Source organism: Pygocentrus nattereri, chromosome 24 (genome assembly GCF_015220715.1).
Source record: "Pygocentrus nattereri isolate fPygNat1 chromosome 24, fPygNat1.pri, whole genome shotgun sequence".
Classification (NCBI taxonomy): domain Eukaryota; kingdom Metazoa; phylum Chordata; class Actinopteri; order Characiformes; family Serrasalmidae; genus Pygocentrus; species Pygocentrus nattereri.
The window spans coordinates 12,027,382-12,043,965 of record NC_051234.1 but is presented as its reverse complement, the minus strand read 5'-3'; the positions used below and the strand labels follow the sequence as shown (position 1 = coordinate 12,043,965).

General features: G+C 39.1%; 1 protein-coding gene across 2 annotated transcripts in view; it reads right to left on the bottom strand.

The window, feature by feature from the left end:
- Positions 1 to 3,938: 3,938 nt before the first annotated feature.
- Positions 3,939 to 16,584, bottom strand: part of LOC108431035 (sodium- and chloride-dependent transporter XTRP3) — a 29,743-nt gene continuing 17,097 nt past the window's right edge. For both annotated transcript variants that reach the window (XM_017703915.2, XM_017703916.2), the window contains exons 7-11: positions 13,072 to 13,234; positions 11,457 to 11,661; positions 10,095 to 10,254; positions 8,225 to 8,390; positions 3,939 to 5,702 (exon numbers count right to left, since the gene is read on the bottom strand). In XM_017703915.2, coding sequence (XP_017559404.1) covers positions 5,529 to 5,702; positions 8,225 to 8,390; positions 10,095 to 10,254; positions 11,457 to 11,661; positions 13,072 to 13,234 — 868 coding nt within the window. In that variant the 3' untranslated portion in view covers positions 3,939 to 5,528. The remainder of the gene's footprint in view (positions 5,703 to 8,224; positions 8,391 to 10,094; positions 10,255 to 11,456; positions 11,662 to 13,071; positions 13,235 to 16,584) is intronic.

Here is a 16,584-nt window from a genome sequence, read left to right as displayed (position 1 = left end):
GTCTTGACATATTGTTTTATGTAGCACTACTTTTGCACACTGAGTTGTAAACAGAGAGACTCAGACTGGTTTGGTGTGAAATGGTTCAGATGTCTTTATAGTGGTGGTAATAGAAACCAGGGGTCACCATGACTACAACATATAGATATTTTATTTACTGTCCAAAACCACCAGTGAACCTACACGAGTCTTCTGAGTTTATATGGAATGTTGATGATGGAAAATAGTGGAAAAACTGTAATAATATGTTTAATTGTGGCAAATTGGCCTCACAGCTCCCTGCATGTATCCCTCCACCATGAATGGAATTTAAGTTCTCTAAACTATCATAAAACAGTGTCTCAGGCAGTGAATTCATTGGTGTATCACACCAAACCACTCTGAAGGACCCTGTTTACATCTTAACCGTGTAGTTGTGGGTGAAATGTTCCTTAAACTGGACACAGATGTGTTAGAAAATAACACACTGCGTGTTGTTTGTAGCATATCTGTTGTGAAAGTCCCGCAGGGCTCTTCTGAGTGGACATATTCTGATTGTTTTGTTTTTTCTGGCCTTCGAGCTGAACTCTGGTCCAGTGTCTCAGACACAAATTCCAGAAAACAAAGAAAAGGCAATAACGAGCTTAACATGCCGCTGCAGATTAGACTGGAGGAAAGAAAGTGGGCTTAGCAGCAGCTGGAGGTCCAGCAATTAAAAACATTTTGTCTCCTCAGCCTTGACAACGAGACACGAGGGGAACAATATACAGTCAGAAGAACCATGAAGATCAATCAGGAATGAGGAGAACTTACCTGAGATCCATTCACCATCAACATTACCAGTAGAGTATAATAAAATTCAACAGTGAAAACTCATTTAGAGACAGAATTGTAGAATTCTCCCAATAAAAATACATATTTATATATTTAGATGTGTTGTGTTAGATGTGTCTGCTATTCTGCTTCTAAACTCTGAAACATCTGAAAACATAACCCTTTAATTTAGCTTTGAATTAAAATTCTCTTTTTTTTGTATTTTTCTTGTTGATTGCTTCATATGATTTTAATTTAATCTTATTTTGTTCATTATTTCTAATTCAGCATTAGTTCTGTGACTGTTTGTAAAGCAGGTATGAAAAATGCTGTATAGATAAAATTATTATTATTATTAAATACTCTTTTATTTATCTTTTATACTATTATTAAATTAATTTTTTTAATGCAGATTCATGAATGAAGAAAATTGAATTTGAGAATTCATCAACTTGCACTGTCTTAAGTCATTCACATAAAATGGTTCTTCAGATTGATGAAGAATGTACTGTAGATGGTTCTATCGAGCATCCAAAAGGGTTCTTTTGTTGTAACAAACTTGCCATTGTAACAGTAGCAGAACCCCTTTCGAAAAGGTTCTACGTAGTACCATATACAATGCATTCTCCAACAATCTGAAGAACCATCTCATGATACAAAGAACCCTTTATGCATGCAAAGGGTTCTTTGAGTGTTCATGGTTCCATAGAACCATTTTGTTTTCAATCATCTTTTTAAAGAGTGCAGTGACCACTCGTTCTGATTGGTCTAAAGTGATATTATTTTGCTTATTTATACCTTTGAAGAACAGAACCCGGTAAATGACCCAATATCATTTTCATACTTTTATTTACAATTAAATTAGGATTTTATGACTGAAATAACTGCCTGGCTGTGTTACAAAGATGGCCGATAAGAGGACAAACTTTCCTATAAGGACTTTGATTTTATGACCGAAGTCCTTATAGGAAAGTTTGTCCTCTTATCGGCCATCTTTGTAACACAGCCAGGCAGTTATTTCAGCCATACAAGTAGATTCCTCTCTGAATGAGGAGTGAAATCACTGATTAAATCTGACAAAAACCTTAGAGATAGTTGGTAGTGTTTGAAAACATGAATTTTTGGGCTGTTCTGGCTACTGAGCTCGCACAGATCTCCTCAACAAGGGGAGGCTTTCCCATTCATATTTCAACCAGTGACCGTCTCCTCCTCCTTTATAATTTATAACGTCTCCCATGATGCAAAACTTACTTTTTTAGCAGTAGAATTGGACAAATTTTAAAAATATCCTCACATTTGCGCTCAGAGCACTTTTTAGGTCACAGAACATTTAACATTCGCGCATGCTTATTAACGAGTTCACCATCAAAAGGGCACAAATAAGCAGCTAAACACACAACTACAAACTGAAACAGAGACTTTATTTTAAACAAAGCAGCTTCACATTCAGTCCTGCTGTTATAATGCAGACTTTGGCCGTTTATAACTATTTAATAACAAAAGTTAATCACTAGTTTTATGGTTATGTAAAAGAAAATCATTAAATCAGTAAGAAGAGAATAAAAATAAAAGTTAAACATTTCACACTTTAGAATTTTTAGCTATATTTACAAAGTCTGTTTTAAAAGCTATCTATTCTTTATAGACTCTACAGGTCGGCTGTCATCAAGTGCCAACGGTTTCTTAATCACAGTTATTAGAAAAAAAAAACATTTAGAAAAACACGTCAGTTTCATTCATTGAACATCTGTACAAGCACAAACATATGAACGTTGTTTTAAACCCAAAGCATTGAGTGTGTTGTGTCTGTATACAGTACTGTGTTCTGCTGTACTGAACAAGGTTCTCTTTTCCACAGTGTTCTCACATTTTCCCTCAGAATCACATCTTTGGCCCCTAATGACGTAAGAAATATCAACTACTGTTTAACAGAAACAGTCATATTAACAGCAAAGCATAACAATCTGTAATCTATCAGTCACAGTTACGGCAGAATGGTTTAGCTTGTAATCTGAAGCCTTGGAAATTATACTTTAACATGTTATCTGTCAATTGTTATCTATTCATTGCTTTCCTAATGCAAAGAAGCATTTTTGACAACTGAATATCTTCTTCTTTCGGCTGCTCCCTTTAGGGGTCGCCACAGCAGATCATCTGCCTCCATCTTGCCCTATCTACTGCCTCCTCTACTTTCACACCAACCATCTCCATGTCCACCTTCACTACATCCATAAACCTTCTCTGAGGTCTACCTCTTCTCCTTCTACCCGGCAGCTCCATCTCCAACATTCTTAGACCAATATATCCACTATTCCTCCTCAACACATGTCCAAACCATCTCAACCTGGCCTCTCTGGCTTTATCTCCAAACTGCTCCACCTTCACTGTCCCTCTGATCTGCTCCTTTCTAATCTTGTCCAACCTTGTCACTCCCAACGAACATCTCAGCATCTTCATCTCTGCCACCTCCAGCTCAGCCTCCTGTCTTTTAGACAGAGCCACAGTCTCCAAACCATACATCATAGCAGGACGCACTACTGTCTTGTAAACCTTCCCTTTCACTCTTGCTGCTATCCTTCTGTCACACATCAGCCCTGACACCCATCTCCACCCACGCCATCCTGCCTGCACCCTCTTCCTCACCAAATTTAAAATGTAAATTTTCATTTAAAATTTTAATTTTAATGTTAATATGTTGGGCCAGTTTTTAAAGGTGAAAATAAACCTGACATATTGACATTCTAACTATTATGTTTTAGATGTTTTCTGTTCTTGCATGTTATAATTAGAAGGCTGAAAGTCTAATTTATACTCCTGAAAATGGAATTACCTTAAAATTCAATTCATAGTAGTAAAAATAACTGTTCTTTCCTTTAAAATGAATTGGAGTTCTTACATCTGACATGCCTGTTCTCACTAGTAAAGTGTAAATGTTAGAGTTACATTAGAATTAGATTTGTTCCAGTTAACTAAAACTGAACTTGGTAGTGAATCATTGGGCTGGAGGTTAGGGAACTGGCCCTGTGACCAGAAGGTTGCTGGTTCGATCCCCAGAGCCGACAGTACATAACTGAGGTGTCCTTGAGCAAGACATCTAACTCCAATTGCTCCCTGGGTGCTGTGGATAGGGCTGCCCACCGCTCCAGGCAAGTGTGCTCACTGCCCCCTAATGTGTGTGTGCTCACTAGTGTCTATGTGGTGTTTCACTGCATCAATGGGTTAAAAAAAAAGAAATGAATTTTCCCCATTGTGGGACTAATAAGGGTCACTTTAAAAAATCTCAGGACTACTGTTAAATGACTAATAAACCTATAAAAAAAACTAAAATCTGCCCAAATCAATGTTTTTTCAGGTTGTTCAATATGGAGCATGTTAATGTGTTTCACTTCCAGTAATTCTGTATTGTACTCAGATTACATCAGTATCAGTGTAAGTTGTGCTGTTGTGAAATAAAGTGACGAAATTTAAAATACATATAATTACACAATAAAAGTAGTGACAATTCCATACAGTGGATTTTGAATGTATATTCAAGATGGATTTTGTGGTCGCTTCAATACCTTTATGGGCTGGACGCTGAAACTGCATTTTAAAATGTGTGTTTAATAGACTGTTTTAATTACAGGAAAGCATTGATTATTGTTCTTATTTTTTAGTGTATGTCTGCAGCTTGTGTACCTTAAATCTTGGATATTCCACAGCCTCAGCTCCACTATGGAATTCTGGAATGTGTGTAAATACACTATGAGCTTGTTTCCTGGACATGGGTTAAGCCTGCTTTTTGTTTAGGCCCAAACTTAATTTGGGTCTGGGAAACTGGCCCTATATGTCCAAAACTATCCAGACCCCTGCTCTTCCAACAATCCTGAAACAAAGTGTAGTGAGTTTGTCTCCCATCGGCAACAACCACATGAGCTCAAAAAGTGTTCAGTGGAGCTCCATCACTCCAACTCATCCTAAAGGTGTTCTGTGGAGCTCCATCACTCCATTTCATCCCAAGGGTCCTCAGTAGAGGTTCATCACTCCAACTCATCCCAGAGGTGTTCAGTGGAGCTCCACAATTCCAATACATCCCAAAGGTGTTCAGAGGAGCTCTGTCATTCCAACTCATCCCAAAGGTGTTCAGTAGAAGCTCCATCATTCCAACCCATCCCAAAGGTGTTCAGTGGGAGCTACATCATTCCAACCCATCCCAAAGGTGTTCAGTGGAGCTCCATCATTCCAACCCATCCTAAAGGTGCTTAATAGTGCTTAATAATTCCAACTCATCCCAAAGGTATTCAATGGAGCTCCATCATTGCAACCCATCCCAAAGGTGTTTAGTGGAATTCTGCCACTCCAACCCATCCCAAAGGTGCTTAATAGTGCTTTATCTCTCCAACTCATCCTAAAGGTGTTCATTGTCAAGAAGAGGTTTCTAGATACTTTTGGACATATAGCATATGTGAAGGAATTAGTCTCTGAGCCACTCTGCTCTACAAAGGCAAAGAGCAGGAACTACGCCAAGAATAAAACTGAGAAAATCAGCTTCAAAGTTCTGTTGTGCTCCAACTAAATATGCTGTAAGTACACCGATATAAAAGAGAAAATTATATTTACTGATACAAAATTTTTGTACTGTATTACAAAAGCACCTACAGCATATTCAGCTGGACAATAGATGTTTGAAACTGCTTTTCCAGTTTCTCTGTTGGCATAGTTACTGCTCTTTGTCTTTGTAGGGCAGCACTGCTCTCCTATACGGTGGATGTTACACTGTGGCCGGCGTTCTCGCTGACTCGAACTCCACGTTGATGTCTCGTACAAAAGGCGTAAAGAGCTGTGAGGGGAACGCAGCTCACTGAGGACACGAGGAGAAGAGTGATGAAGACCTGGCCATACACCGGATACTCCTTCACTACTGATCTGCCCTACAGAGGACACAGGAGATCAGAATCAGATCATTTTATTAGCCAAATACAAAGACTTTGTTTTGCGGGGTGCTCACACAAAAGACAATGTATTTCAAGAAATAAATGCAATGAAAAACATGTAAAATGTGCAATACTGAACAAGTTCAGGTGTGATAAGGAAGTCCACCTGTTTGGAACTCACTACAGAGTTCCAGACTGCCTCTGGAAGCAACATCAGCAGAAGAACTAAGCATCAGGAGCTTCATGAAGTAAGTGTCCATAGCTGATCAGCTACACACAACCCTAAGATCACTATGTGCAGTGCCAAGTGTCGACTGGAGTGGTGTAAAGCGTTGCCACTGGATTCTGGAGCAGCGGAAACGTGTCCTCTGAATGATGAATCATGCTTCACTATCTGGCAGTCTGCTGAATGTTGGTCTGGGTGTCCACATATTTTTGGCCATATAGTGCACCTCTTTGTGTACAGTGTCACAAAAGTATATTGCTGTTGTCAGAACAAAACCTCATATCTCCAAAATGGTAACTTTACAAGAGAAGGAAAAATCCTGCTTTGCTTTTAATGTAAGTCAATGGAACCAGACTTTTTTCCCAAGTGGTTTTGGGCTTTTTCTTTTAGTGCATACATCATGAAATTTGCACACAATGTAAAGGGGAACAGGTACTTTCAAATTATGTCAAAAACTGAAAAACATCAAAAATGGAGATACAAGGTTTTCTTCCGACAATAGCAATAGAAACCCTTCTGGTATTTCCTGCATTTTGGTATAAAGCTGTTCTAAAATATGGTCTAGTTTTCATCCAAGTTAAAATAGATCAAGAGTAAACTCAATCTGTTTAAGTTAATAACAAAAAATAATGTATTGTTTTTGACTGTAATAAATGCATTATTCAAACACTCACAGTATAGATCAGAAAAATTATGTGAACCACTATATTAACAAATTCAACAAAAGCTAATTAGAGACAAACTTGGAGTCTAATAAATAGAATGAGATAGGAGGTGCAGGCTAGAGCATCTGCTGATGAAAACCATGCCTTGTAAAAAGTGATTGCAAAAAACAACCAATAACTGTTGATTTGCATAAAGCAGGAAATGGTTACAAAGTAATCTCAAAGGGTTTAGGTATCAGTCTACAGGTAGAAAAATGTCTAGTTTAGTACTTTGTCTATTCTAGATGTGGATGTCACTTCAAAGGCTCAACGCTGAATGCTCAATAAAGTAAAAAAGAACCCAAGAATAACAGCTAAAAGTGCAAGACATTGGTTAGCATCTCTGTTCATGAGTTAGGAAAGAGAACCTTAACCTGATGAAACTAAGATTTACTTGAGAAGAACACACAATGCTGCATATGGCGTTCCAAGATGGAAATATCATCCCAACAGTGAAATGTGGTGGTGGGAGCATAACTTTTTTTTATTGAGGCTGCTTTCGCATGATTGAGGAAAAAGTGAATTCCCAGGTTTATCAAGTCATCCTACAGGATAATGTTGGGGTGGCTGTCCAAAGGCTGAAGCATAATAAAACTCAGGTGACGCATCAGGACAATGACCCTAAACATTGAAGAACATCTACTATAGAATGGCTTTAAAAAAATAAAATCTGCTTTCTAGAGTAGCTGTGACGTGCAACCAGAAAGCAGATGCTCACAATTGAAGATCAAAAAAGCTTTACTTGGGGAATTGTAGATGCAGAGAGTAGTCAGGAGACAGGCAGGAGTCAAGTCCAGTAAACACAGCAAAACAAGAAAGGAGATCATAACAGACAAGGGAAAGGCAAGGCAGAGTCCACAAAACAGGTGATGTGTCAAAACCATGAATCCAATAAACCAGGCAACAGTACAAAAAGGGGAAGTCGAAAAATCAGAGTCAAGAAAAAACACAAGCAGGAAGTCAAAACACAATCAAGATCAGAACAGGAATAACGCTCAGTAGTTTCACAGCGGAAAGCAATACTTCGCAATTATATCAATCTCAAGCCCAGGCTTACATACTAAACTAAGAATGTCATGTGACAAACACACAGCTGAAGTTCATTAGAATACTGACGATCTAGATCGCTGATAGGCTGATGAGGAAATGTCCGGAGTCATGTGATCTCACAGAGGAGTCTGGGAATTAGAGTCGGAGTCCGAAGGGAATAGCTCCTCCTCGTGAGTCCGCAATGGATTCTGGTCAATGCAATTTCCTTCCGTACACGGACAGGTTGCAGGCGTGACAGTAGCCCAGTCAGAACCCAGACCTTAACCCAATAAAGATGCTGAGGAATGACCTTGAGATTGTTATTGTTACTGTTATGGTTACAAGATTTAGCACATTGTGTTTGTCTATACTTGGGACTTGGATGAAGAACAGATCATGTTTTGTGACCAATTAATGCAGAAAATTGGGTTATTCCAAAGGGTTCACATACTTTTTCTTGTCACTGTCATCTCAATGTGTGAATACGCACATAGGTTTACACAGGATATTTCTGAGTCTGATCTGAGTCCAAGTCTGATCTGAGTGAGCTCCTCTCTTACCACATCTTTATCCCAGGCCTGGTAGGTGGGCGCTCCTCCCTGGATGTAGTTCAGAATGTAGAAGACGAAGAGGCTGATGAGGAGGAGAGGGCTGACTGCCACCCACATGATCTTCCAGTACCAGTTCGGGCGCCGTCCCAGCATGTCCTCAATGTCTTTTTCAAACCTGAGAATCAACGGAGAAGAATGAAAATGGCATATCTTTTAGTCACTTTGTCATCATAATTGCACAATTTCAATGAACGCCAAAGAACAGGGATAAATCATAAAATATAAATAATGTAGAACAAGCTACAAAAATCACTTTAACTATCTGTATGTGAGCCCAGGCTTCAAGAACCAGCAAACCTAGCACTCCAGGCCTAGAAGACTTAAATTCCGGGATCAGTTCAGTTAGTAAACCGGTCGTTATTGCTGGCTGTTATACTAATGAATAAATTATAACTTAATCTTCAAAAGTAACAATTAAACAAGATATGAATTGTGTTCAGTGAGTGTTAGTTCAGAAGTAACGTAGTAATGTCTGTATAATTATGATTAATGATACTTAAGCAATAGAACAGGAGAGAAGGAGAGCGCAATAACACACTCCTTGCTTTTATACAACAGGTAAATAAATAAAGTAAGAAATTAATAAATCTGGCCTTTAATATGTTTTAATGTGCACAGTTCCTTCCGCCAAATTGTAGTTCCTTAACAAGCAGCTTGACACTACATCAGAATAACAAACTCCGCCCCTCGCTGCTCAGTCTGCTGTAAGCCTCACCTTTTGAAGTACAGACTGAGCCATAAAACTGCAGCAATATCAAATTCAGTTCAGTTTTGTCAGTTTTTTTCTAGATCAGTATTAATGTTGTTTCTTTCCAGTAAGTCTGTAAAGCATCATTTTGTTTGGCGAATGGTATTGGGTTCATTTCTGGCTGATTCCAGGTTGTTTAGCTGTTCTTCTGTCACAGCTGCTGACTGAAAAACTGCTCAGTGGTGATGATAAGTTTATTTAGCATCTATTTTTTAATTTAGTGTAGTCTCATCTTCAGAGTCTGACCAAATCAGCTGTCGGTCAAATGTGATCTTAGAAGTGTCCATTTTCTGTTTGTGGCCAAGTAAGAAGTAAAAATGTTCAAATGGCTTTAGTGTCTCCTACAGCTGTCAATGTTGTTGCTTAGTAATGTGGAGTGATACAGTGTTTGTAAAAAACTGTGATGTAATGGCGAAATATCAGCACTGTTAGATCGCTTCTCAACCAATCAGCTTGCATGGTTGGAACTAACTGTTATGTAAAATTTTATAAATAAAGCTGCAAAAAAGTTGAGTTTTTCACACTTTATTAACTTTTGTTAATTATTTATCACTTTATTAACGTCACACACACACACAGACTCAAAAAGAAGGTCCAGCTCGATGTTTATACCTCACATGATCTCAAAATCAATATCATACTGGTGGTCTTTCATTCAGCAGATTCCTCCTTTTGGGGAAGGGGGCCGAAGTACAACCTATGCTACATAATGTATACATAATGGATACATAATGTATTGCATGCAGTTAAACATCGCCACCAGAGAGGTCCCCAAATTTTTGTCAGTGTATGATGTAGTGTTTGTTGAAAGTGCAGCAGTGTTGAATAAAAGTGGACTAAAGGCTGAAAATCTTATTTTAGACCAGTTTATGTCTTATTTCATGTTGTAAAATAATTGATGGGACAAATTATTGCCACTACATGTGTCTTCTGGCATAACAAAGTGTCATATTCTGACTTTATTTGCTGGGAGAAGACTGTGTAGGTCTGTATTACAGTACAGTAAAGGCTAAGTCAAATCAACTGTACCAAACACCAAACAGGGCTGGACTAAAGTAACGTCATGTTTACCTCTTCAGTCCATAGATATAGGACACAGTAACGATCTCTAGAAGCACGATGAAGAGCAGGGAGAACGTGGCTCCATATTCATTAAACATGGTGAACCAGTAGTTTCCGGAGCGGGTGGTGAAGCCAAAGCCAAGCAGCAGACAGAACAGACACACCAAACCTGGCATATGGGAAATAAGGGAATATGTTTTCATTGCATCTATAGACAAGCATTCATTCTGCGGTGCATATAAAAAAACAAATATGTGGCCAAGTTGCTTCACTTTGCTCTTTATATTTGTACTGTAGCTCTACCTGTATATAAGTATACATGTATGTATACACATTGGAACACACCTGGTCAAATGACGGAGAACACACTTCACAATATCTGTTTATTTGGTGAATTTAATATATTTGTTTATTTATTGTCACAGCATTTTTGCCTGAAACACCTTACAAAACGTAATAGGTACGCTGTTTCCACATGCCAAAGTCATGATCTTTGTCTCATTGGAAAATAAACACTCTCAACCATCAGTCTAAACTGAATGAATTACTGACTCAGAGTAAAAGAGTCTAGAATGCAGGAGTTCATTTCCTCCTGACTCATAGATGTCTAACCTGATCTCTGACTCTTGCCCTGTTATCAGACCACATGACGGTGAGAACACACAGATTTGCTGGCGTTTGCTCACTAAGTGCAATGAGACGACCACGACTGTTGTGAATAATGGATCATGAAATGGTTTGTGGGAATCGAATCCTAAGATTTCAAGCTTACTAACATTGTATTGCATTGCTGTATTGCCTGATAATTTGATGCATTAAAAATTATAAATAAAAAAACAAGTGAACGCTCTGATGGAAGTGTGCCAGTATCAGTCCAATGATCTTTTAAAAATAACACTAATAAAACCTAAAAAATAAAATGTGTCATACATTTTTCAGAGGGAACATTTTTATGATTTGCATTTTTCCCAATATGTTAAATTCAGTAAATAAACAGTAATTGTGAAAATAAACAACATGGAATGTGAGCAGGGGCGTACAAACTTTTGTACACAGCTGTATGTATATTGACGAGATGGGATGAGTTTCCAGGCAGAAGAATTTGTAGTTTGAATATCAATAAAGCTTCAGGGAAACTGAAAGTAACCGGAACTACTTTCTCCACCACACTGATCCAGTGCTGTAAAGTTGGATACAATTTATAACTTAATAAGAAGTTCGGAGGAAGTTCTGGTAGGATGTTCACTCGGTGTGAACATGAGCTTCCACTCATTCAGCATCGGCCCACTGACCTCTACTATACAGGTATTCTGAGTCAGAGAGCCCAGGCTGAAAAATGCTGGAGTAATCATTTATTTGAGCTCCTCTCACCGTTGAGGGTTTCGTTGCTGAGGCTGTGAGCGAGCACTTTGAAGTCTCTGAGTGGAGTAATGATGGCCGTCACATTTCCCAGCATGCTCCCCATCCCCAGCAGCAGCAGCATAAAGAAGTAGAGCACTGACCACAGCTGGGCAGCTGGCATGTTCTTGATGGCCTCACTGTACACGATGAAGGCCAGACCGGTTCCTTCAACAGCCTGAGTAACACAACACATTTCATCTGTACATCAGTCATTTTAACATGGTTCTTATGTTCTATGTGTTTACCGGTTAAAACATTTTGATCACTGAAAGAACATTTGTTCTGAGGGTTTTGCCCCTATTATGACAGTGACCTAACAGTGGATTTCTAGCAATAAAATCAAGTTTGAATAAATTCCTGATGAACAATCAATCCCAGCTGGTGGAACAGAGTCAAGATTGTGTCTCATTATGTCCCCTCATGTCTTTACAGAGGCTGAACAAAGACACTAACTAGACTTTCACTCATTGCTGAAATGTTCCTGTAAATCTTTGATTATTTCCAGTAATCTCTCTCTGTTTGAACACAGGCAGGAGGAAGATTCATGTGAAATTGAATTTTACTTGGTAATATATCATTAAAAGCCTCCTGCAGCCAAAACAGCCATGTAACATCACATTAACACATTCAACACATCATGGACAGTAAATATCCATGATATGACCTAGTAATATGTGGGAGATAATTGAGATAATTAAGTCATGAATATGGCATAATAAGATGAGGCATGGCCATGACATAGTAACGCATGCAATGAGATAATTATATCATAGTTACAACTTAATAAGATGTGGGCAGAAGATAAATAAATCATGGTCATGACTTAAAATCTTAGCAAGACAACTTAGTAAAATGTAACTATGAGATAATTAAATCATGGCCATGACGTAGTAAGACATGGGAATGAGATAATTATGTAACTGTCATAACTTGGTAAAATGTGGGAAAGAGTTAGAAGCCAAGGCTGTGACTTAGTAACACATGAGAATAAGATAATTCAGTCATAGCTGTGATTTAGAAAAAAATGTGAATGAGATAATTCAGTCATAGCCATGACTTAGTAACATATATGAAGACTGTGGCTCTGTCTAAAAGACAGGAGGCTGAGCTGGAGGTGGCGGAGATGAAGATGCTGAGATTTTTGTTGGGAGTGACAAGGATGGACAAGATTAGAAATGAGTAGATCAGAGGGACAGTGAACGTGGAGCAGTTTGGAGATAAAGCCAGAGAGGCCAGGTTGAGATGGTTTGGAAATGTGTTGAGGAGGAATAGTGGATATATTGGTCAGAGAATGTTGGAGATGGAGCTGCCGGGTAGAAGGAGAAGAGGTAGACCTCAGAGAAGGTTTATGGATGTAGTGAATGTGGACATGGAGATGGTTGGTGTGAAAGTAGAGGAGGCAGTGGATAGGGCAAGATGGAGGCAGATGATCCGCTGCGGCGACCCCTAAAGGGAGCAGCCGAAAGAAGAAGAAGATGAATGTGATAATTCAGTCATAGCCATGACTTAGTAACATGTGAGAATGAGGTAATTCAGCCATAGTCATGTCCAGTGAAAGTGATGCAGGAATCCTGCAGGTGTTCACCGTGTCTAGTTCTGCCTCCAGACTGCAGGTCTCTATTCTGGAGGCTATCGCTGCAATCTGCTCTGGCTGCGTGCGGTTCAGATCTGTGATCCAGAAGCTGATGTTGTCTATATGGACTGTATCTTCAGCCAGTTCAAACGTGTTCATCAGCAACAGCCTCATCCTGCAGAACAGCAAATAAACAACATCAGAGACCTTTAACAACTGAGAATAGAGACAAGAACAGTATGGGTTTCCATAGTGGCTTCACAACAAGAGCTACGCCACTGAGGTACACAGTAATGTACAAAAACCCAGTACCCAAGTGGAAGTAGATCCTCTGAGTAAAATATTACTGAAGTCAAAGTCTGTTATTTATATTTCAACTTGTAAACAAAATTACTTATTTTTAAATGTACTCAAAGGGGCAGTGCTCTAAGGGAGGGGTCAACAAACTGCAGCTCTTTTACTGGCATGTTGCGACTCCACAGCTGAATTAAATTTGTAGGTAAAAATAAAATAATCCTCCTTTACAGTAAAATAAAGCTCTGCTGACCGTTCAACCCAGTTTAACAATAAATAGTTTTAAACACTGGAGTTAATGTAGAACTGCTAATTCACCCTTTAACTCTGAAGATCAGCGCAGACTGCTGGTCACCATAGCAACACAGACAACAGTCTTGCCTAGTTAATAGCTAACGAAAAGCCAAAGAGAGAGATTTAATATGAACATCAATAATTTGAAGACTAGCTTGTGTTTGTAATCACTCCAGCTGGTTTCCTGATACGTTTAATCTGCAACGAGAAACTGAAACACTAAAAAGTCAAGAAGCTGAAGACAGTCTCTCATTTGCCAGCTTCTTGTTCAAATTTTCCTGTTCCACCTTAAATAATGCAGCAGTTACATTCTGGCATCTCAGGCACCATTTAAGGTGGAATGAGAAAATTTGAACAAGAAGCAGGTGAATGAGAAGCAACTTCAGCCTCATAAAAAGTCAAACATTGAGAGAAATTTTACAAGAACCTGTTCTAGTTTTGAGGAAAAGTTTCCTGCTGGAGAGATGTGAGAAAAGCAGCTATAGCTGAGCTAAAACTTATAGTATAGCTTTTATTCTATATTAGTACATCCAGCACATACTGAGACATAATGTGTGGTTGGTGTAGTGTAGTGGTTAACACCTCTGCCTTCTACGCTGTAGACTAGAGCTCAATTCCCCCACCTGGGTAAGCACCCTACACTATACCCATAAGAGTCCTTGGGCAAGACTCCTAACACCACCTTCGCCTACTTGTGTAAAATTATCAAATTGTAAGTCACTCTGGATAAGAGGTTCAGCCAAATGCCATAAAATGTAAATGTAAAATGTAAAAATTATAGTGAAGATGGTAAAATGGACATAAAATGTGGCTCCTACGGTGGTTTGACTTTTTTTGAAAGGGCAAAGTGGCTCTTCTTAACATTTGGTTTGCAGAACCTTGATCTATTAGCATAAATGGAATATAGTCCATGTTTTCATTAGTGTGTAATCACCTGTAACTATGAATCGTGTTTTCATTAGCTCAGAATGAGCCATTCATATACTTGTACAGAGCCGGTCCATTTCAAACCTCTCTGAATGATTCTGTTTACATCTTAACTGTTTAATTAAGCAGAAATGTACAAATATTTGTGGAGTTCCCCTTTCACTATAAGGGCAGGTAATATACACATGTTTAAAAAGCTTTGTATGACAGTAACTAATAAAAATAGAAAGTAATTAACAGAAACCAAAATCTTAAAGAATCCTACAATATTTATATCCTATTAGCAGTGGTGGACAGTAACTAAGTAAATGAAATTCATTACTGTACTTAAGTAGTTTTTTCGTGCATCTGTACTGAAGTATTGCCATTTTCTGTGACTTTTTACTTTCGCTCCACTACATTTCAAAGTCTAATATCTTAGTTTTCACTCCACTGTCAAACATATCAAAATGAAAGAAGCTCAAAGCAAGAGCACCAATCAGGGCACAGTACGCACTTTGTTATGAGCTTGTTTTTACCTGTTGGACATACCGACTGCAAGCACACAGTTCAACGTCAGTGCAGCAGCATGACATTTTGGGAGTGTCTATTCAACATAAATGATGAACTAACCTAACTGTGTAAATAGAGCACAATATAGAAATATGTCCACATATGCAGTCGTGACTGATGTGTGTCTTTTTTCTGAAATTATACAAACACTTTCATTTTATAGTAAATTAGTTTTGGCTAGTTTATGTTTATGAACAGAGACCTACAGATGCAAAGGGAAGGAAACTCATTTGTGAATGTGTGTTTAAAGCAAGTTTTTATTAAACTTAAACTTCTAACTAAGTTGTAAATAAATCTTAAACTGAAACTTTGCTTGTTTGTAAAAAGTTATTTCTGCTCTATGAGTTTACAAATCGCAAGAATTAAGATCCAACATCATATCACAGTACAACTATGACATTACAATCTCAAAATATTAGTTTAAAATGAAATATTATCCTTACTGTCATTTTCAGCTCATCAAAATCTACATCAGCCACAAAATTGGCACACAACGGAGCCTGTCGAGTGCCTGTGCACTCACCTACACGCACAAGTAGTTATGCCGTTGTGCAGCTTTCATGTGCACTCTTTAAAAAGGCAGTTCTTAAAGGGGTCTTTAGTAAAGACACTGGTTCTGTGTATAAACATCAACACTCAAAGAACCATTTGCATGAATACAGAGTGCTCAGCATGGTGAAATTGTGCTTCAAGCTGATGGAGAATGTGTGTATATGGCTCTATATAGAACCTTTTAATCATGCAAATGATTTTCAGAGTGTTCATGGTTGTACATAGAACCAGTCTTTACTAAAGAACTCATGAAGAATTTTCTAAACCAAGTTTCTAACCAGTCTTTCTAAAGAGTGTAAGTACGTCACTGGATCCATCCATCCATCCATCCATCCATCAACTTCCGCTTCTCCGGGGTTCGGGTCGCAGGGCCAGCATCCTATGCAATGAGGCCCACACCGTCCTTTCCCCAGCCACTTCCACTAGCTCCCTGGGGGGGATTCCGAGGCGCTCCCAGGCCAGCTGGGCGATATAGTCACGCCAGCGTGTCCTGGGTCTTCCCCGGGGTTTCCTCCCGGGTGGACTTGCCTGTGACACATCCCAAGGAAGGCGTCCAGGAGGCATCCTAACCAGATGCCCGAACCACCCCAGCTGGCTCCTCTCGACGTGGAGAAGCAGTGGCTCTACTCCGAGTCCCTCCCGGATGACTGAACTTCTCACCCTATCTCTAAGGGAGAGTCCAGACACCCTGCGGAGGAAATTAATGTCGGCCGCTTGTATTCGCGATCTTGTTCTTTCGGTCATTACCCAAAGCTCATGACCATAGGTGAGGGTGGGAACGTAGATCGACCAGTACATTGAGAGTCTTGCCTTATGGCTCAGCTCTTTCTTTACCACAACAGACCGGTAAAGAGCCCACATCACTGCTGACCCAGCACCAATCCGCCTGTCAATCTCCCGCTCCCT